Below are 21,856 nucleotides of genomic sequence, written 5' to 3'. Positions count from 1 at the left end.
TGCTAATGACACACAAATCTATCTTTCTACCGCTCACCTCACCCCTTCAGTCTCCTCCTCACCTCACTCCTTCAGTCTTCTCTCGCATTACTAACCTACTAAGCGACATATCGGCATGGATGTCACTCCACTTCCTCAAACTCAATCTTTTTAAAACTGAGCTCCTAGTATTCCCTCCAGCCTGTTCCCCCTCCCCCGACTTCTCCATCAAGATCAATAACAAAATCATCAGTCCCTCCCCTCATGCCAAGGTGCTAGGTGTAATCCTAGACTCCCATCTGTCTTCAGTCCCAAATCCACTGTCCAAATCTTGTAGACTTCACCTCCACAGCAGCTCCAAGATATGGCCGTTCTTAACCTCGGAAACCAGTAAGAAACTTATTGACTCCCTTGTTATATCTTGCCTTAACTATTGAAACTCCCTCCTCATTGGCCAACCACATTGCAGGCTATCCCCTCTTCAGTCTATCATGAATGCTGCTGCCAGACTCATCCACCTTACTAACCATTCTGTATCAGCCACCCCTCGCTGCCAATCCCTCCACTGGCCTTCACTCAGTGTCCTCCACCTCTCTCTGCCAATCCCTCCACTGGCCTTCATTCAGTGTCCTCCACCCGCCTCTGCCAATCCCTTCACTGGCCTCCATTCAGTGTCCTCCACCCCCCTCTGCCAATCCCTCCACTGGCTTCCCATTGACCAATGGATAAAATTCAAAACATTAACAATAACATGTAATTTGGGGCAGAGTTATAAATGAATTTATATCACCAATATTGTCTCCAAATATCACCCAAACCGTACTCTCCGATCCTCACATGACCACCTGCTCTCTAGCTCCCTTGTCTCCTCCTCCCATGCTCATCTCCAGAGCTTCCCCCCTATCCTCTGGAACACTCTACCCCAATTTATCAGACTATCGCCTACTCTGCTCACTTTTAGGCGATCTCTGAAAACCTCTCTCTTTAGGGAAGCATATCCTGCCCTCAGCTAATAATGGAATCTTCTACTCTTCCAACCAGTCCATCCCACACAGTTACTACCTTTTGTACCACTAGCCCCTCCCTCCTAGATTGTAAGCTCCGAGGAGCAGGGCCCTCCTATCCCTCTTGTATTGAACTTTATTGTTGCTGTATTGTCTCCCGTTATATTGTAAAGCGCTGAGCAAACTGTCGGCAGCATAAATCCTGTATAATAATAATAATGAGAGGAGATGAAATGTGGAAAGAAGGCATTGATAATGGGAGAGGAGATGGAAAATGTAATGGGAGGAATGGACAAGGTGGGCTTAGCTGGAGACCTCAAGCCTGGCTGATGATGTATCAATAGTCAGAAGAACCTGGAATGGACTCTCCCACTGAGGCTTCAGAGACTTGGTAAGATGACAATAGACCCCATCCTAGTCTCTGGTACTGAGGCAGTGCTGGTCATGTATTACCTCAGGATCCAGAAATGAAGAAAATGCTTGGAAACACAACTCAGTTGGTGAATCATGAAAATGCATTGCATGTTCATTCAAAGCTCCATAAAAAAAGATAAAGATGAGAATAATGAGAGAAGCTGTTCAGTTATTGATGCTTATCTTAAAAAAATTATCAAAAGATAAAATATTTAAATCCCTTCTAGTTGTGTATTGATGGACATAAGCACTAAACTCAGTTCATCCAATCATTACATTCCAGTTTGCTCAGATTTTAGTTTGTTTCTTTTAAGGTAACATTTTATCTTCCCTTCTTCTCTAGCTTGTGGGATGATATTGGGGATGTGAAACTAACTTGTGACACCTGAAACTTTTTTAATATCTCTTTTCTTCCAGAATTTAATCTATGCAGAAATTTGTGAATCCTCCGGTGATAGATTAGACCGGCATTAACTGTAAAAGTTTTGTCACATTGAGAGCATTAAAATGGTTTCTCTCCAGTGTGAATCCTCTGGTGTGTGATAAGATGTGACTTCACTGTAAAAGCTTTACCACATTCAGAACACTGATATGGCTTCTCTCCAGTGTGAATCCTCTGGTGTCTGATAAGATCTGACTTCTGTGTAAAAGCTTTATCACATTCAGAACACTGATATGACTTCTCTCCAGTGTGACTCCTCTGGTGTCTGATAAGATGTGACTTCACTGTAAAAGCTTTACCACATTCAGAACACTGATATGACTTCTCTCCAGTGTGAATCCTCTGGTGTCTGATAAGATTTGACTTTACTTTAAAAGCTTTATAACATTCAGAACACTGATATGGCTTCTCTCCAGTGTGAATCCTCTGGTGTCTGATAAGATCTGACTTTACTTTAAAAGCTTTACCACATTCAGAACACTGATATGACTTCTCTCCAGTGTGAATCCTCTGGTGTCTGATAAGATGTGACTTCTGTGTAAAAGCTTTATCACATTCAGAACACTGATATGACTTCTCTCCAGTGTGACTCCTCTGGTGTCTGATAACATGTGACTGCACTGTAAAAGCTTTACCACATTCAGAACACTGATATGACTTCTCTCCAGTGTGAATCCTCTGGTGTCTGATAAGATCTGACTTTACTTTAAAAGCTTTATCACATTCAGAACACTGATATGGCTTCTCTCCAGTGTGAATCCTCTGGTGTCTGTTAAGATATGACTTTACTGTAAAAGCTTTATCACATTCAGAACACTGATATGACTTCTCTCCAGTGTGAATCCTCTGGTGTCTGATAAGATGTGACTTCTGTGTAAAAGCTTTATCACATTCAGAACACTGATATGACTTCTCTCCAGTGTGAATACTCTGGTGTGTGATAAGACTTGACTTCCGTGTAAAAGCTTTATCACATTCAGAACACTGATATGGCTTCTCTCCAGTGTGAGTCCTCTGGTGTCTGTTAAGATGTGACTTTACTGTAAAAGCTTTATCACATTCAGAACACTGATATATCTCTCCAGTGTGAATCCTCTGGTGTGTGATAAGATATGACTTCTGTGTAAAAGCTTTATCACATTCAGAACACTGATATGACTTCTCTCCAGTGTGACTCCTCTGGTGTGTGATAAGACTTGACTTCCGTGTAAAAGCTTTATCACATTCAGAACACTGATATGGCTTCTCTCCAGTGTGAACTCTTTGGTGTACTATAAGGTCTTTCTCGCTTGTAAACGTTTTGCCACATTCAGAACAATGATATGACTTCCTTTCATTGTGAACCTTCTGGTGTGTGATATATTTTCTCTCCATTGTAAAATCTCCAAACAAGAAGTAGTTTGAAATGACTCCTCTTTTTGTATACTTGGGTTGGACTTTATTGTAAAGCCATTGTCATTTCCAGAACACATAAATTCCTTTTCTCCTGTTGTCCTCTGAGGCTGGACCAATGTGGAAGAGGATCCAAACCATGACTTTTAGAACACAGATATGACTTGTATCCCGTGTGAATCCTCCAGTGAGCTGCAATAAAGACTTTCAGTCAATTAAGACACCCATATGTCTTGTTTTCCATGTGACTCAGCTGTATTCATGAAGACCAACATGACCGAAAACTTGGTTCATCAATCCACCTGTACAAAAAAAAAAAAAATTAAATTTAAAATTCTATATAAAGGGCTACATAAAGTTGATTTCTATTTTTAATGTTCATTACTAAATATATCTTATGAATAGAAAGAATATGTACAGCATTATCTACAGTATTTTTTTCATCAAATAGATTTTTATTAAGAATGTTTATAAGTGCGCACAGTATTCCCAACATTCAGCCCAGACAATGGAGTCATACATTCTCACGTATAGGCAGTTGTGGCACTGTTACAGATCATACAGAACAATAACTTGCTTTGTCTATGGTGTCACTTTTACCTTTTATAAACAAATGAACAGAGAAAAGAAGAAACAACCTAGAACAATTCAGCTGTACACGGCAAGTAACTCCCCCCAATACATACATAGATAGCTGACACTGATCAATGAGGCCCGTGTCTACAGGATCATACCCCAAGTATGGGTCTCCCATGTAGTCACCATTCAGTAGGATACAACTGGCCGTTCTCCTTCTATGGGGCTTAAAAAGCTAAAGTTTTAAAAACCTATGATGTTAATGTGGAGATCACCTGCTCAATCCACTGTTGTCTGCTGGGAGTTTGAGATGATAGCCAAGATCGGGATATTTTTTATGGTCAAGCAGCCTCACTATTGCTATATGACTTGTAATAGGAGAAGGTGTAAGGAATTCCTCCTCTATTGACACCAAGAGGCACACCCGAGGAATATTGAACACCAACATTACAATACTGGTCATATCATTCCACTTTTTGAATAATTTTGGACATCTCCAAAATGTGTATCAAATCCCCGACATCACCACTACAATTGGGGTCATAAGGGGAAATCCCTCCTGTCCTAGCTAAACAATTGAGCTGGAGTCCTGAAAGATCTATGCAAAAGAAATGACTGAGTTTCTGTGAAGAGGACAGAGAGATGAGAGGTATGGAGGTCACAACCACCTCCCACCACTCTCTATTATTTTCTCTGTTTCCCATTTCTTTCTATAAGTCTTCAGTAAGAGTCAAAAGACTGGAATAAATATATGAAAGATCATGCCTTTCCCACTGGTGCCATCTGAAGCCCATTAACAAGTGTGAGAGTGATGTGAAATCTGTATCTGATGGAAGTAGCAACCGATGGATGGGATCTAATGTGTCTACTAAGTCCCACCTGGTAAGATGTTGAAGTTGGGCAGCTATAATATAAAGTCTAACATTTGGTATTGCTAGGCCTCCTTGGTCTTCACCATACTGTAGAGTAGTGAGTGTGATTCTAGCTGATGGCTTCTTCTAAATGAGTTCCCCAAACTGAGAGTCTATACTGGAGAACCACTTACGAGGTGTCCACATGGGAGAATTGTGGAGTATATAGAGGAATTGTGGGGTCCATATCTTCTCTTGTTCATAGATTTTATTGGAAAGAGATAATAGTTTTACAAGGAGCTCATAACAATGTGATTGCAGGACTCACCAACAGTAAGTCAGAAGGGGTACAACCCTTAGAGGTAACGTACAGGTTGTAATTTGTACAGTACAAATAATATCTTCATACATTAAAGTGGAGTTCCAGTGAAAATAAAAAAATAAAAGTCAGCAGCTGCAAAAACTGTAGCTGCTGACTTTTAAAAGATGGGCACTTACCTGTCCCTCGATCTCGTGGTGTCCTCCCCACAGCCCATTTCATCGGCCGCCCTGTGTTTCCAGTGCCGGCATCTTCAGTGTGGGCACCCAGCTGTGACAGCTTGCGGCTTCACATCCGGGTGCCCACTGAGCATGTGCGAGTATCTCTGTGCTTTGTGAATAGTCCTGTAGTCTTCTAGGACCTTTCATGTGTCCCAGAAGACTACAGGGAGGGAGGGGGGAGGACAACTTCCGCTTCTGATCACCTAGGTGATTGCAGTAGAAGTGGGAGTGGGTACCTGTCAATTTTGGTTACCCTCCCAAAAGGTGCCAGTGGGGTCCTTAACCACTTGCCTACCAGGCACTTATACCCCCTTCCTTACCAGGCCAATTTTAAACTTTCAGCTTTGCCTCACTTTAAATGACAATTGTGCGGTCATGCAACATTGTACTCATTTTTATCTTTTTTTTGACACAAATAGAGCTTTCTTTTGGTGGTCTTTACTCCCCGCTGGGTGTTTTATTTTTTGTGCTATAAACAAAAAAAGAGCAAAAAATGTAAAAAAAAAAAGTTACTTTGTTTCTATTATAACATTTTGCAAACAGGTAATTTGTCTCCTTCACTGATGTGCACTGATAGGTGGCACTGATAGGCAACACTGATGAAGCAGTACTGATAGGCAGAACTAAAGAAGCGGCACTGATAGGTGCCAGTGGGGTCCTTAACCACTTGCCTACCAGGCACTTATACCCCCTTCCTTACTAGGCCAATTTTCAGCATTGTCACATTATAAATGACAATTGCGTGGTCATGCAACATTGTACTCATTTGAAAATATTATATTTTTTTTTACACAAATAGAGCTTTCTTTTGGTGGTATTTGCTCCCCGATGGGTGTTTTATTTTTTGTGCTATAACCAAAAAAAGAGCAAAAAAATTGAAATAAAAGTTTCTTTGTTTCTATTAAAATATTTAGCAAACAGGTAATTTTTCACCTTCACTGATGTGCGTTAATGAGGCTGTACTGATAGGCAGCACTAATGAGGTGGCACTGATGATGGGTACTGATAGTTGTCACTGATTGGCAGCACTGCTGGGCACTGACGGGCGGCACTGGTGGGCAAAGGTGGGTGGCACTGCTGGGCACTTGTGGGCAGAAATGGTGGGTGGCGCTGCTGGGCACCGATCCTCAGGTCACTGATCATAAGTGCCCTGATGATCCCTCCTCTGACAACTGCTGGCAGTACCTTCCTCATGCTCTGACAGCGTGAGGAAAGTGCAGTCGAGAACCGGAAACTGCAACTCCCGATGACCAGCGTGTCATAGGATACAGCAATCGTGGAGATCGCCAGGTTCAAGCCCCCGGGGGCATGCAGGAGAGCACATTCTGGGAGGACATCATATGAGATTTCTACATGGCAAATAATTTCCTAGCAGGTGTAGTAGAGTCATAGAAATCCAACAGACCCAACAGTCATGACATGCATGCTGCTGATTCTGTGTCATTGAATCACTCATTGAAAGGGGCGTGTTCAAAATAATAGCAGTGTGGAGTTCTATTAGTGAGGTCATTCATTCTTTGATAAACAGGTGGTAATTATTGCCCTTATTTAAGGAAGGAAGGCAGCAAATGTTGGACATGCTGGTTACAGTGCATTTCTCTCTGAAATTCTGAGGAAAATGGGTCATTCCAGACATTGTTCAGAAGAACAGCGTACCTTGATTAAAAAGTTGATTGGAGAGGGGAAAACATATAAAGAAGTGCAGAAAATGATTGGCTGCTCAGCTAAAATGATGGCAAATGCTTTAAAATGGCAACCAAAACCTGAAAGACGAGGAAGAAAGCGAAAAACTACCATTGGAATGAATAGAAGAATAGCCAACATGGTGCGGACTCAGCCAACAATCAGCTCCAGGAAGATGAAAGAAGGTGTGACGTTCCCTGTGAGGACTGTTACAATTAGAAGACGCCGATGTGAAGCCAAGCTATCTGCAAGAAGTCCCCGCAAAGTCCCACTGTTGGGAAAAAGACGTGTGCTGAAGAGGTTACAATCTGCCAAAGAGCACATTGAATGGCCTAAAGAGAAATGGCGCAACATTTTGTGGACTGATGAAGATAAGATTGTTCTTTTTGGGTCTAGTGGGCGGAGACTGTTTGTCAGACGACCCCCAAACACTGAATTCAAGCCACAGTACACTGTGAAGACCGTGAAGCATGGTGGTGCAAGCATCATGATATGGGGATGTTTCTCATACTACGGTGTTGGGCCTATTTATCGCATACCAGGGATCATGGATCAGTTTGAATACATCAGAATACTTGAAGAGGTCATGCTGCCTTATGCTGAAGAGGAAATGCCCTTGAAATGGGTGTTCCAACAGGACAACGACCCCAAACACACCAGTAAACGTGCAACATCTTGGTTCCAGACCAACAAGATGGACGTTATGGAGTGGCCAGCCCAATCCCCGGATCTTCATCCAATAGAAAACTTGTGGGGTGACATCAAAAATGCCATTTCTGAGGCAAAACCAAGAAATAGAGAAGAACTGTGGAAGACTTGGTGGGCCTTGAGGAGGATTGAATAAGATTCCTCCTCTTCCCCTATTCCTGTGCCCTGTCCAATGTTTCTTAGGCTGAACCTCCTTAGCCTGCTGGGCCTGTGTTTTTCGACAAAAAAACCCTACTAGAGTGAAACCTTTTCTTACTCTCTGGGAATGTCCTCTTTTTATGGACTGTACATTCCAGAGCCTCCTCGAGACCTGGACCAAAAAGATTATCGCCAATAAAGGGTAAGGCACAAAGGTGCAGTTTGAATGCTGAGTTCCCTGCCCAGGTTTTTAACCAAAATGCCCTTTTAGCTGAATTCACTAGGGCAGAGGTTCGAGCCGCTAGCTTAACTGATTTGGCCGAGGCATCCACAAGGAAACCAACTGCTTTAAACAGTAAAGGAAATTATTTCAGGATTTGCTGCCTGGAGGTTCCTGCCGAGAGATGCGACTAACTGGGTAAGTCAGCATTCCAGATTTCTGGTGACACAGGTAGCCGATAAAGCTGGCCTAAAGCTGATGGAAGTGGAATCCCAGGCCCTGCGGAGTAAGACTTCATCCCTCTTATCCATAGGGTCTTTCAGAGCCCCCATATCTTCAAATGCTAAGTCTGTCCTTTTAGAGACTTTAGATAAGGAGGTGTCTAATTTCTGAACCTTGTTCCATTGCTGGGACCCGTTATCCTAAAAAGGAAACCTCCTTTTAAGATTACTTGAGAAAAAGGGTTTCCTCTCAGGGCTTTCCCATTCCTGCCTAATGGTATCAACCAGGGAACTATGGACTGGAAAGACACTAGTCTTTCTAGCATACAAACCTTGATACATGAGGTCATGCTTAGATAGGCAAACATCCTCCTCCTCGATTTCTAAGGTTTCGTAGATAGCTTTAAGGAGGTCGTCCACATCTTCCAGGGGCAATTTGTTCCTGAAACCTCTGGAGGAGCAAACTTCACCGTCCTCCTCTTATGAGCCTGAATCTACCCAGGACCTAGGATCCTCCTCCGGGTCCTCTCCTTTTAATGCATCTGCTACCTCCAAACCCACCGATTGGGTCCAAGGATCCAGTGGCGGCTGCATTTTTCCAATAGGGATCTAAAGGATTGAAATGTAGACAACATGTCATCCTTAATGGAGGTGAGCACTTTATGGCAGGCTGTAAATGACTTATCCTTAATTAGGCTAGCCACACAATTGCGGTATAAGGGTTTTTCCCAAGTTGAACCCAATTTAGCTGCACAAACTGCACACTTCTTCTTGGGGGTCTGACTCTGCACCTTGTCCTGGACTTTAACCTACAATAAGCAAGAAAAAACACAATACATAAAATAATCAGCCCAGGGCCCCTCATACAAAAAACTTCCAGTTCCTGGACAGCACCCAGAAGTTGCGGCTACTCACACGCTTGCTTGGCAGTCACTCTGCTCCACTGTGCATCGGATGCTGGAGCCCCCCCCGCACGGGAAGGAGAACGACAGGCATCAAAGGTCCTGGACCCCCCAGGACACCCCCGATGGTCATGATCCACTGAGGCATTGAAAGATATCAGGAGCGCAGCCCCACTCCCCCTGAAGGGATTGCGTCGGACAGCAGGAAGTAAGACAGACCAGGATCCACCAGCAACCTCTAGGGCCCAGGACTTCGACAATCAGTTCCTTGATGACTGCACCCATCCTTCCAGAGGAAACACTAAAAACTCAGGAGGGAGGCCTGGTGGTCCGCCTTTTATAGAACTGTGCTTACGTGTTTCCTGTCCCAGAGGGAGGAGCTCTGTCTCAGGAAGGCTGTCCTGGAGGACGTTTGGAGAAATGAACATTAAAATGACTGAGAGACAAAAGCCAGAAATAGATCAGTGGCTGCATGCACACCTCATTGTTAGGCTGCAGGTAGAGAGGCAGAGATGAGGCAGGATTTATCATGAAATACAAATTAAAGTGTATTATTTTCAAAACAGCCAAGAATATTTCACAAGGTCTGAAAAGTATGTAAGTCATCGAGGTATTCCCCAATTTAAGAAGAAGAGCATAACTGCAGGTAGTAAATGTAAGAGAGGAGTTGCAGATGATACGATGGTGGGTAGTATGTACAGGAGAGGAGTGTGGGGTGTGTGACAGTGATGGGTGTGTACAGGAGAGGAGTGTGGAGGTATGACAGTGATGGGTATGTACAGGAGAGGAGTACAGAGGTATGACAGTGATGGGTATGTACAGGAGAGGAGTGTGGGGTGTGTGACAGTGATGGGTATGTACAGGAGAGGAGTACGGTGGTATGACAGTGATGGGTATGTACAGGAGAGGAGTGTGGAGGTATGACAGTGATCGGTATGTACAGGAGAGGAGTGTGGGAGGTATGACAGTGATCGGTATGTACAGGAGATGAGTGTGTAGGTATGACAGTGATCGGTATGTACAGGAGAGGAGTGTGGAGGTATGACAGTGATCGGTATGTACAGGAGAGGAGTGTAGAGGTATGACAGTGATCGGTATATACAGGAGAGGAGTGTGGAGGTATAACAGTGATCGGTGTGTACAGCAGAGGAGTGTAGAGGTATGACAGTGATCGGTATGTACAGGAGAGGAGTACGGAGGTATGACAGTGATCGGTATGTACAGGAGAGGAGTTTGGAGGTATGACAGTGATAGATATGTACAGGAGAGGAGTGTAGAGGTATGACAGTGATGTGTATGTACAGGAGAGGAGTACGGAGGTATGACAGTGATGGGTATGTACAGGAGAGGAGTGTGGAGGTATGACAGTGATGGGTATGTACAGGAAAGGAGTACGGAGGTATGACAGTGATGGGTGTGTACAGGAGAGGAGTGTGGAGGTATGACAGTGATCAGTATGTACAGGAGAGCAGTACGGAGGTATGACAGTGATCGGTATGTACAGGAGAAAAGTGTGGAGGTATGACAGTGATCGGTGTGTACAGGAGAGGAGTGTGGAGGTATGACAGTGATCGGTACGTACAGGAGAGGAGTACGGAGGTATGACAGTGATCGGTATGTACAGGAGAAGAGTGTGGAAGTATGACAGTGATCAGTGTGTACAGGAGAGGAGTGTGGAGGTATGACAGTGATTGGTGTGTACAAGAGAGGAGTACGGAGGTAAGACAGTGATCGGTATGTACAGGAGAGGAGTGTGGGGGTATGACAGTGATCGGTATGTACAGAAGAGGAGTGTGGAGGTATGACAGTGATCGGTTTGTACAGGAGAGGAGTGTGGAGGTATGACAGTGATCGGTATGTACAGGAGAGGAGTGTGGGAGGTATGATAGTGATCGATATGTACAGGAGAGGAGTGTGGAGGTATGACAGTGATCGGTATGTACAGGAGAGGAGTGTGAAGGTATGACAGTGATGGGTATGTACAGGAGAGGAGTGTGGAGGTATGACAGTGATGGGTATGTACAGCTGAGGAGTGTGGAGGTATGACATTGATGGGTATGTACAGGAGAGAAGTGTGGTGGGTATGACAGTGATCGATATGTACAGGAGAGGAGTGTGGGGGGGTATGACAGTGATTGGTATGTACAGGAGAGGAGTGTGGGGGTATGACAGTGATCGGTATGTACAGGAGAGGAGTGTGGAGGTATGACAGTGATCGGTATGTACAGGAGAGGAGTGTGGGAGGTATGACAGTGATCGGTATGTACAGGAGAGGAGTGTGGGAGGTATGACAGTGATCGGTATGTACAGGAGAGGAGTGTGGAGGTATGACAGTGATGGGTATGTACAGGAGAGGAGTGTGGAGGTATGACAGTGATCGGTATGTACAGGAGAGGAGTGTGGGGGGTATGACAGTGATGGGTATGTACAGGAGAGGAGTGTGGAGGTATGACAGTGATGGGTATGTACAGGAGAGGAGTGTGGAGGTATGACAGTGATGGGTATGTACAGCTGAGGAGTGTGGAGGTATGACATTGATGGGTATGTACAGGAGAGAAGTGTGGTGGGTATGACAGTGATCGATATGTACAGGAGAGGAGTGTGGGGGTATGACAGTGATTGGTATGCACAGGAGAGGAGTGTGGGGGGGTATGACAGTGATTGGTATGTACAGGAGAGGAGTGTGGGGGTATGACAGTGATCGGTATGTACAGGAGAGGAGTGTGGAGGTATGACAGTGATCGGTATGTACAGGAGAGGAGTGTGGGAGGTATGACAGTGATCGATATGTACAGGAGAGGAGTGTGGAGGTATGACAGTGATCGGTATGTACAGGAGAGGAGTGTGAAGGTATGACAGTGATGGGTATGTACAGGAGAGGAGTGTGGAGGTATGACAGTGATGGGTATGTACAGCTGAGGAGTGTGGAGGTATGACATTGATGGGTATGTACAGGAGAGAAGTGTGGTGGGTATGACAGTGATCGATATGTACAGGAGAGGAGTGTGGGGGTATGACAGTGATCGGTATGCACAGGAGAGGAGTGTGGGGGGGTATGACAGTGATTGGTATGTACAGGAGAGGAGTGTGGGGGTATGACAGTGATCGGTATGTACAGGAGAGGAGTGTGGAGGTATGACAGTGATCGGTATGTACAGGAGAGGAGTGTGGGAGGTATGACAGTGATCGGTATGTACAGGAGAGGAGTGTGGGAGGTATGACAGTGATCGGTATGTACAGGAGAGGAGTGTGGAGGTATGACAGTGATGGGTATGTACAGGAGAGGAGTGTGGAGGTATGACAGTGATCGGTATGTACAGGAGAGGAGTGTGGGGGTTATGACAGTGATGGGTATGTACAGGAGAGGAGTGTGGAGGTATGACAGTGATGGGTATGTACAGGAGAGGAGTGTGGAGGTATGACAGTGATGGGTATGTACAGCTGAGGAGTGTGGAGGTATGACATTGATGGGTATGTACAGGAGAGAAGTGTGGTGGGTATGACAGTGATCGATATGTACAGGAGAGGAGTGTGGGGGTATGACAGTGATCGGTATGCACAGGAGAGGAGTGTGGGGGGGTATGACAGTGATTGGTATGTACAGGAGAGGAGTGTGGGGGTATGACAGTGATCGGTATGTACAGGAGAGGAGTGTGGAGGTATGACAGTGATCGGTATGTACAGGAGAGGAGTGTGGGAGGTATGACAGTGATGGGTATGTACAGGAGAGGAGTGTGGGAGGTATGACAGTGATCGGTATGTACAGGAGAGGAGTGTGGAGGTATGACAGTGATGGGTATGTACAGGAGAGGAGTGTGGAGGTATGACAGTGATCGGTATGTACAGGAGAGAAGTGTGGGGGGAATGACAGTGATGGGTATGTACAGGAGAGGAGTGTGGAGGTATGACAGTGATCGGTATGTACAGGAGAGGAGTTTGGAGGTATGACAGTGGTGGGTATGTACAGGAGAGGAGTGTGGAGGTATGACAGTGATAGGTATGTACAGGAGAGGAGTGTGGGGGGTACGACAGTGATCGATATGTACAGGAGAGGAGTGTGGAGGTATGACAGTGACCGGTATGTACAGGAGAGGAGTGTGGGGGGTATGACAGTGATTGGTATGTACAGGAGAGGAGTGCGGAGGTATGACAGTGATTGGTATGTACAGGAGAGGAGTGTGGGGGGTATGACAGTGATGGGTATGTACAGGAGAGGAGTGTGGGGGGTATGACAGTGATCGGTATGTACAGGAGAGGAGTGTGAAGGTATGACAGTGACTAATATGTACAGGAAAGGAGTGTTGGGGGTATGACAGTGATCGGTATGTACAGGAGAGGAGTGTGGAGGTATGACAGTGATCGGTGTGTACAGGAGAGGAATGTAGAGGTATGACAGTGATCGGTATGTACAGGAGATAAGTGTGGAGGTATGACAGTGATCGGTGTGTACAGGAGAGGAGTGTGGGGGGTATGACAGTGATTGGTATGTACAGGAGAGGAGTGCGGAGGTATGACAGTGATTGGTATGTACAGGAGAGGCGTGTGGGGGGTATGACAGTGATGGGTATGTACAGGAGAGGAGTATGGGAGGTATGACAGTGATCGGTATGTACAGGAGAGGAGTGTGGAGGTATGACAGTGATCGGTATGTACTTTCTGGGGTCCTTTCTGTTACATGTGCATGTTAGTGTGATATGTTGGTGTTTTATGTCCGTTCTGTGATTGTGCCCAAATTGTGTTGTATGTGTGCTGTATATTGTTGTATAATTGTCCAGTGTATGTTCTGTCCAAAAGTCTGTTTTATGTAAGAGGTTAGAGGCAATTTTGAGGCTAGTTGCTACCATGTGCTTCCCTGTGGGGGGCCATTCTAGTTTCTACCATGTGCTTCCCTGTGGGGGGCCATTCTGGTATCTACCATGTGCTCCTCTGTGGGGGGTCATTTTCTTGACTAACCACATGTACTCCTTTTGTTTGGTGGCCATTTTGTTGACTACCATATGTGCAGTAATCTCTATGCAATGTGTATGCAGCTTTCTATATGCATTTGACCCATATTGTGTTTTTAATCCAAATTTTTTACAGTTTAAGTTGTTTGCTTTTAGCTTTAAATTTGCATATTGCCAGCCAATTTAAAGTGTGTTAAGCGAGTTTTCCCTTCACGTGTTCCACATTTAGTGAGCGCGGTGAAGTCTGGGTTTTTGCACATAGATTTCTTGTATAGTGATTATATTTTTCTTGTGTTTTTCCTGTTAAAAGTAGTTCCTTATTGTAAAGCGGGTTTGTTTTAAGCTGCTGTGTCACGTGTTTCACGTCCAGCAGACTTTTTGTGTAAACGGTTTTAGGTGGTTGCAGCGAAGATTGCGTGTGTAGCGCAGATCGTTTAGCGGTGCTGGTATGAGTGATTTTTGCGTCAGCAACAAGGTTACTTTTGGCGCAGTTTTTCGGTTTACCTCTGTGTAATTGTTTTACTGTGAAACGTCCCGTGTTTTTCATAAGGATCCACTTTGTCCTTTTTAACGGTTTTTTAGGTTGAAAAGGGTTTTTTCTGTGTGTATTAGGAAAGTTTTTTCTTTACACAAATTTCCTAAAGGTCAGTTAGCAGGTTTCTGGCCAACCAGTGACCCCTAAGTAACATCCAAGAACCCCTCTTTTTGTTTTGACTTGTGTTAGCTACTGTGTGCAGGGAGAGAAAAGCCACTTTCATCATTGTGCGGTGTGGCCTGCCAAACACAGTGGGTGATGAGAACCACATAAATTACGCTGTGCGAGTGGGCGGTCCAGGGAAGTATAACGCTTAGCCTGGTTACCACAAACACTTCGGGTGGTCAGGATCACATAAATTGCGCTGTGGGAGTGGGAGGTGTGCTCTCAGTCTGACCGCCACTTGATGCGCTTCGGGTGATCGATAAGTATCACATAAATTACGCTGTGCTGGGAAAGTGGTGGAATCAGGCCTCTCGGTAGGATCCCACCGAGTGCTCCAGGGGGTAAACAGGTACCCGGACGCGGGATATATACCAGTGACTAGTCACGATGGGCAGTAGTCAGTCCATGAAGAGAGAGGGGGAACCAGCCCTCTTCAGGGTAAGGACAGCTGCACAACTGATGAAGGTGAGTTTGGGGGGGAAGTCTACAGAACCCCTCAAAAGGTAGAATAAATGGTCGAAGGGTACCAGATGGGAAATTCCCCGGGAAGGTACATTTGACGCATGGAGGTGGGAAAAATTCATCTCTGAATTTGAACCACGGATGCAGGCGTCAGAACTAGAGATCGCACAGCTATGGCTTCACAGGTCAATCCAATTAGGGAAGCAGGGCATACATAAACTGGTGTCTGTCCGGAAGAACCAGGTGATGTATACCTGGCCTCCAGAGGGAATAAAACAGGAAGATCCGGTGTCATAGGTGGAAGAAGCTCTTTCAGGGCTGACTCTACTAAGGCAGGCAGGATCAGGGTCTGCTGGGGTTCCCGAACAACCAACAGTGGCTGAGATAAGTATAACTGCACCTGTCTCTTCTGTTAGTGGCGTCACTCTTGACATACCTTCTGTGTCTTCTGTCTCTATGCCTCAGCCTCTGCCTCTACCTCTCCCTTCTCCCTGCTTCACCCCAGCTCCTTCTGTTTCCAACTATGAAGCCTACTCAACAACCGATTTGCAGACTATCTATGAATCAAGGGGAATAGACACCCGGTTAAAAAAACAGGGCGGATTGCATCAAAGCGCTACGAACCACTGATCAGACCCCTGCCCCCCAGCTATACCCTGATCTGAGGGACCTCAAACCTGAAGGTGCAGTAAGCGAGGTGGTTAATCTAAGCCCACCGATGATGCTGGGTCAGCCCTTGCACTCTTCCCGGACCGAGGCCTATCCAGTCAGGGTGCAGCAATTTGAAGGTCCTCCCAATGCACGGGGGGAACGGACTTTAGGGGAACGGGTAGTTTGGCATGTCCCCTTCACCCCGGCAGAGATCCGCACTATTCTGGCTGAGCTCCCGAACTATCGAGTCAATCCGAGAGGATTTGCTCGAATGTTTGGACAAAACCAGTTCAGCTATGGTATGAGTGGGTCAGATTGTGCACAGATCCTGCGGGCTAAGGTGGGCATGGAAGTGGCCAGTACAGTGATTGCAGGGTGCTCTATAACCACGCATGAGGAGATGACTTCAGGGGGCAAAGAGTTCTGTACACAGCTAAAGGCAAAGCTTCCAGAAATGTATGGTGCTACCTCTACTACGGACATGATGAAGCTCACCCAGGGTCCTAATGAGGAAAGCGCCTGCTTCTGGCGCCGTCTCAAGCAGACGGCACTGGATGCGGATCTGGAAGTTGGACCTGATGCTCCAACTGAAGGGGTAAAGGTGACCGCGACGCACATTCTGTTGCGGGCCAAATTTTTGGAAGGCATCGATATTAAAATTCGGGAAAGGCTGGTTCTGGCCCGACCCGAATATAATGAGATGTCTATCCCTGCTATCCTTTCCACTCTTGCGGCAATAGAGAGGGAAATGGATAGAAGAAAACAAGACAAGGCCAAAGTTCTTATGTCCCAGACCCCACACGAAAAACCAAGGGATCTGGGTCACAGGAAGGATAGGCCCCCACCCAGGTGCTTCCAGTGCCACCAAACGGGGCACATGAGGAGGAGCTGTCCCCAATTACCTAAAGGTCGGTGGCAGTTCATTCCTGATGAGTCCTCCGCCCCTATGACCACCATGGTAAGTAACTCCTATGAATTCTCATAGGAAGTTGACAAATCGGTGTCGGCCCAGGTCCATCTTTTTCTAGAGGAATTAAAATATCCCCTCCCTTGCCTCACTGACACCGGTGCAGCAAGAACGGTCCTGCGAAAACAGGACATCCAAGGCAAGGTACCCCTCTCAGGGGAAAGCCCTCCTAACCCCTACTAACCTCACTATCAAACGATGCACTATTCTTAACCCAGCTTCTCTTCTTCCTGTGTCGGAAGATGAGAAGGGGGGGAGGACAGCAATGACAGTGCTGAATTTTGCAACACGACTAACAATACTAACACCTCTTCTGCTAACATGTCTTCTTTGTCCACTACTAATCTCTCTTCCAAAGGACACGACTGCATTTCTTTGGTGGAACTGGAGTCAGCGGCGACACACCCCATATCACCCCGAGAGTAGCGGTAAGGTTGAACGTCTTCCGATACCCAAAAACCTTGGCCTGAGTGTCTCCCCATTGCCCCCTATTCCATCCGGAATGCCCCTCGGCAACCACATGGGCTGTCACCCTACGAGGTGTTGTTTGGGGGACCTCCCAAAACAGGGTTGTACTTTCCTCAACAGTTGTCGTCTTTGCATTCACAGCTTACAGGTTATGTGCAATCTCTGCAACGGGAGCTGCAGAAGATACACCATCGGGTCCGCGAATCGCTCCCCGATCCAAATACAATAACAGGTGTTCTTTCTATTGAGCCAGGTGATTGGGTCGTCCTAAAGAAACATCAAAGAACCGGACTTGAGCCACGGTTCGCCGGACCATACCAAGTCCAGCTGACGACACCTACCTCACTCAAATTCGAGGGACGAGACAACTGGGTGCACGCAAGCCACTGCAAGAAACTTTTCAGCTACACCAGAGAATGAGGGGTGTCATTTTCCTTTTTCTTTTTGTTTGTATGTCTTACATGTGTGTGAACGGAGGAAAAGACGGCAGATACCCCAACCTTTTATTTAAAATGCACCTGCGTTTAGCCAGAACCGCCAACAAAACCAACTGTTGGGTATGCTCTAAGCCCCCACCCAGTCATCACATGTCCGCAATGGCCGCTGTTCATGCCCTATATGACATCCGCGTCGGCATGAAAAAGCAAGGGACCCCTGGTCAGCCCCCACGTAGACATTTATCGGTAGAACTTAATGACACATTTTTAGCAGGTAACATCAGTTTCAGCACCAATATTAGCTCTAGCTCCTGTAGGACCCTCGTCAGTCCATTATGGGTAACTGGACAGCTAGGCAGCCCTCAGGTGTGCTTTAACATCAGCTTTGGCACAGGTAACAAGTTTGTTGGGACTACCACCTGCGAGGGAGGTATAACTGTCAATCTGACTAACCAGACTTCCCTTCTGAGTAACCACACTGACCGACCAGACCACGTGTGTTGGAAGGACGGATGTGATGTGCAGACTGAGGGAGCAATCCCCCAGTCTGTGCAACTGTTGCTCAGTGCCAGAGGCCGAACGAGGAACTCTTCCTGCTCTGCTCTGACAGGTCCATACTATTTTCTGTGTGGTTCGGCAGCCTATAGAACATTTCCCCAGAACGCGAAAGGTTTGTGTGCCCTCATAAAGCTAGTCCCAGCATCCTATGTAGTGATGGATCATGAAGAATTGATGATGGTCCACAAGAAGGTAAGGATGGCAGGGAGAGTTCGCAGAGAGCTGTTCTCTAAGGGCGACCAGGCATGGGCTTGGTTCCCCTCATGGACAGGATGGGGAATAGAACTTATGAAGCGCCTGAACAATTTTTCTGTCATCGTGGATAGTATGTTTAACGAGACCATAGAGGCTGTCAGAGAAATTGCCCAAGAACAACGGCAGATGGGAATTTTAGTGCTTCAGGAGAAGATGGCCCTTGATTACCTTTTAGCCGCCAAAGGGGGGTTCTGTGAGTTCATCAGAGAGGATTGTTGTACTTGGATAGAAGACACCGATGACAAGGTCCAGGCCCATATGGACAAAGTTAGTGAACTACAGGGAAAAGCTAGAGCTATAGCTAGTGAGGGTTGGAATCCGTTCAAGGGTTTGGGAGGATTGGGAGATTTCCTGTTCTCCATCGGATCTTGGTTGAAGGAAGTGGGAGTGTATGTCCTGATGCTTCTCTTTTTCATCTGCCTTTTATATGCCGCGGTGAGATGTTCCTGTTGCCTCATCGACCGTGTAAGCCAAGCTCGGGCAGACGACCACATCTCCATGCCCGCTCCTGGGATCCCACTCCAACCACTGATCGGAGGAAGACCTCACCAACCAACCACCTTCTCTACAGATTACGTCCTGGCTTCCCTCTAATTTATCTCTCTGAAGACCACATTCTCCAAGACCTTCAAGCAAGCTTCAAGCCTCATCATGGTTTGTGTCTGCGATTTGGAAAACTGTCTGGGTCGAGACCAGCCTTGTGTGGCCCCGTCTGCAGGGGCAATTTGAGAATCTGTTGCTGGATCTCCCCAGACCACCGTGGGATCACAAGCCTTATTCATACCACAAGTCTGTTTGTGGTTTTTGCAAGAGCCTTCCTGTAGTGAAGGTTCCAACGCTCTTGAGGATCATTGCTTCAATCAAGCCTGTTTGCGTCGAGTCTGCGTCGGGTCTTGTTGTTTCAGGTACCCCGTGGAGCTTTATTCTCAGGGACAACTACAGGAACTCTTTGAGGTTTTGAGACTACACCCATCAAGCTGAAGAAGATCAAGAAGGGACACGAGGAGAATATGATAAAACAGGAGGGAATGTCATGGAAATTTTGTATTGTTGGTCGAACTTTAAATGTGTCATATATGAGTGTTATTCATATGTCTCTCGTGTGGCTTAATTAAAGCTCTGAAGGCTGCAATTGGGCCATGCGCATGTACAATGTATGTATTACAGTACTCAGCTTGGTAATGGATGAGATGGCAGATCTGTGCTTATAGACCGGCGTGTATACCACCACGGCATTCGATGCGAATGCCGCTGGCAGTAGACCGCGGGCCTGTATCCACATATCAGCAGCATAGTACCACATGGGCTTCATAACGCAAGGCGCCAAGCGGTGTGAACTCCACGTGTAGGCTTATGCATATCTTACAACCCATTACCAATCTGAACTGTATCCGGATGGATGTGTTTTAATAAAGATCGTATCGGGCCCACCCAGGTACAGACTGATATTTCTAGGGAATGCTTTTACAGAGAATGGACATACTGCTAGGAGCTGGGAAATATGACCTCAGATGGCTCATGGGGGGGAAGGGGAGGAAGTCTGCTGACCTCAGAAGGCTCATAGGGGAGGAGGAAAGGCTATGCTCCAATTGGAATGTACATCTTGTGTATAGGCACTCCCCATTGCATTGTTCGGTGGGAGGGGATTGACTTTATTCATGTGGGGGGCATGTGTGTATTTTTAATAAAACCAGAGGCTGAGTCTGAAACCGGCCCTTATGTGGATTGCAACACTAGCCTTAGAGTGTCGTGTGATCATTCTAGGGTAACAGAGCTCCAATTCCCCCACATTTCAACAGAAGCTAACCAATTTGGATGGGCAGGAATCGTGTAATTTAGCTGCAGTCGTGGTAAGGGAGATTCGCACAGCTTTATGGGGGATTTCTGCGCATCCAACTGTGAGTACTCACGGTAAGGAGAAATTCGTTAAAGTGAATTTCCAAGACAGAGTGTAGAGGTATGACAGTGATCGGTATGTAAAGGAGAGGAGTGTGGAGGTATGACAGTGATCGGTGTATACAGGAGAGGAGTGTAGAAGTATGACAGTGATCGGAATGTACAGGAGAGGAGAAGGAAGGTATGACAGTATTCGGTATGTACAGGAGAGGAGTGTGGAGGTATGACAGTGATCGGTGTGTACAGGAGAGGAGTGTAGAGGTATGACAGTGATCGGTATGTACAGGAGAGGAGTACGGAGGTATGACAGTGATCGGTATGTACAGGAGAGGAGTGTGGAGGTATGACAGTGATAGGTATGTACAGGAGAGGAGTGTAGAGGTATCACAGTGATGGGTATGTACAGGAGAGGAGTACGGAGGTATGACAGTGATCGGTATGTATAGGAGAGGAGTACGGAGGTATGACAGTGATCGGTATGTACAGGAGAGGAGTGTGGAGGTATGACAGTGATCGGTGTGTACAGGAGAGGAGTGTGCAGGTATGACAGTGATCGGTATGTACAGGAGAGGAGTGTGGAGGTATGACAGTGATCAGTGTGTACAGGAGAGGAGTGTGGAGGTATGACAGTGATCGGTGTGTACAAGAGAGGAGTACGGAGGTAAGACAGTGATCGGTATGTACAGGAGAGGAGTGTAGAGGTATCACAGTGAATGGTATGTACAGGAGAGGAGTACGGAGGTATGACAGTGATGGGTATGTATAGGAGAGGAGTACGGAGGTATGACAGTGATCGGTATGTAAAGGAGAGGAGTGTGGAGGTATGACAGTGATCGGTGTGTACAGGAGAGGAGTGTAGAAGTATGACAGTGATCGGTATGTACAGGAGAGGAGAACGAAGGTATGACAGTATTCGGTATGTACAGGAGAGGAGTGTGGAGGTATGACAGTGATCGGTATGTACAGGAGAGGAGTACGGAGGTATGACAGTGATCAATATGTACAGGAGAGGAGTGTGGAGGTATGACAGTGATAGGTATGTACAGGAGAGGAGTGTAGAGGTATCACAGTGATGGGTATGTACAGGAGAGGAGTACGGAGGTATGACAGTGATCGGTATGTATAGGAGAGGAGTACGGAGGTATGACAGTGATCGGTAAGGACAGGAGAGGAGTGTGGAGGTATGACAGTGATCGGTAGGTACAGGAGAGGAGTGTGGAGGTATGACAGTGATCGGTATGTACAGGAGAGGAGTGTGGAGGAATGACAGTGATCAGTATGTACAGGAGAGGAGTACGGAAGTATGACAGTGATCGGTATGTACAGGAGAGGATGGTAGAAGTATCACAGTGAATGGTATGTACAGGAGAGGAGTACGGAGGTATGACAGTGATGGGTATGTATAGGAGAGGAGTACGAAGGTATGACAGTGATCGGTATGTGCAG

The 21,856-nt window shown here is 46.3% G+C and overlaps 1 protein-coding gene across 1 annotated transcript in view; it reads right to left on the bottom strand.

Annotated features, from left to right (window-relative positions):
* The window catches only part of LOC149470476 (uncharacterized), a 491,741-nt gene that overhangs the window by 330,828 nt on the left and 139,057 nt on the right, over positions 1-21,856 (bottom strand). Inside the window, exon 3 of the mRNA XM_089663270.1 lies at positions 1,957-3,169. Within this exon, the coding sequence (XP_089519396.1) occupies positions 1,957-3,169 (1,213 nt within the window). The remainder of the gene's footprint in view (positions 1-1,956; positions 3,170-21,856) is intronic.

This window comes from Staurois parvus, unplaced genomic scaffold (assembly GCF_062004578.1).
Source record: "Staurois parvus isolate SC_StPar_1 unplaced genomic scaffold, SC_StPar_1.0 ptg000042l, whole genome shotgun sequence".
In the NCBI taxonomy this organism is placed as follows: Eukaryota; Metazoa; Chordata; class Amphibia; order Anura; family Ranidae; genus Staurois; species Staurois parvus.
Note: the sequence above shows the minus strand (reverse complement) of the source record. Positions and strands in the feature narration are given on the sequence as shown.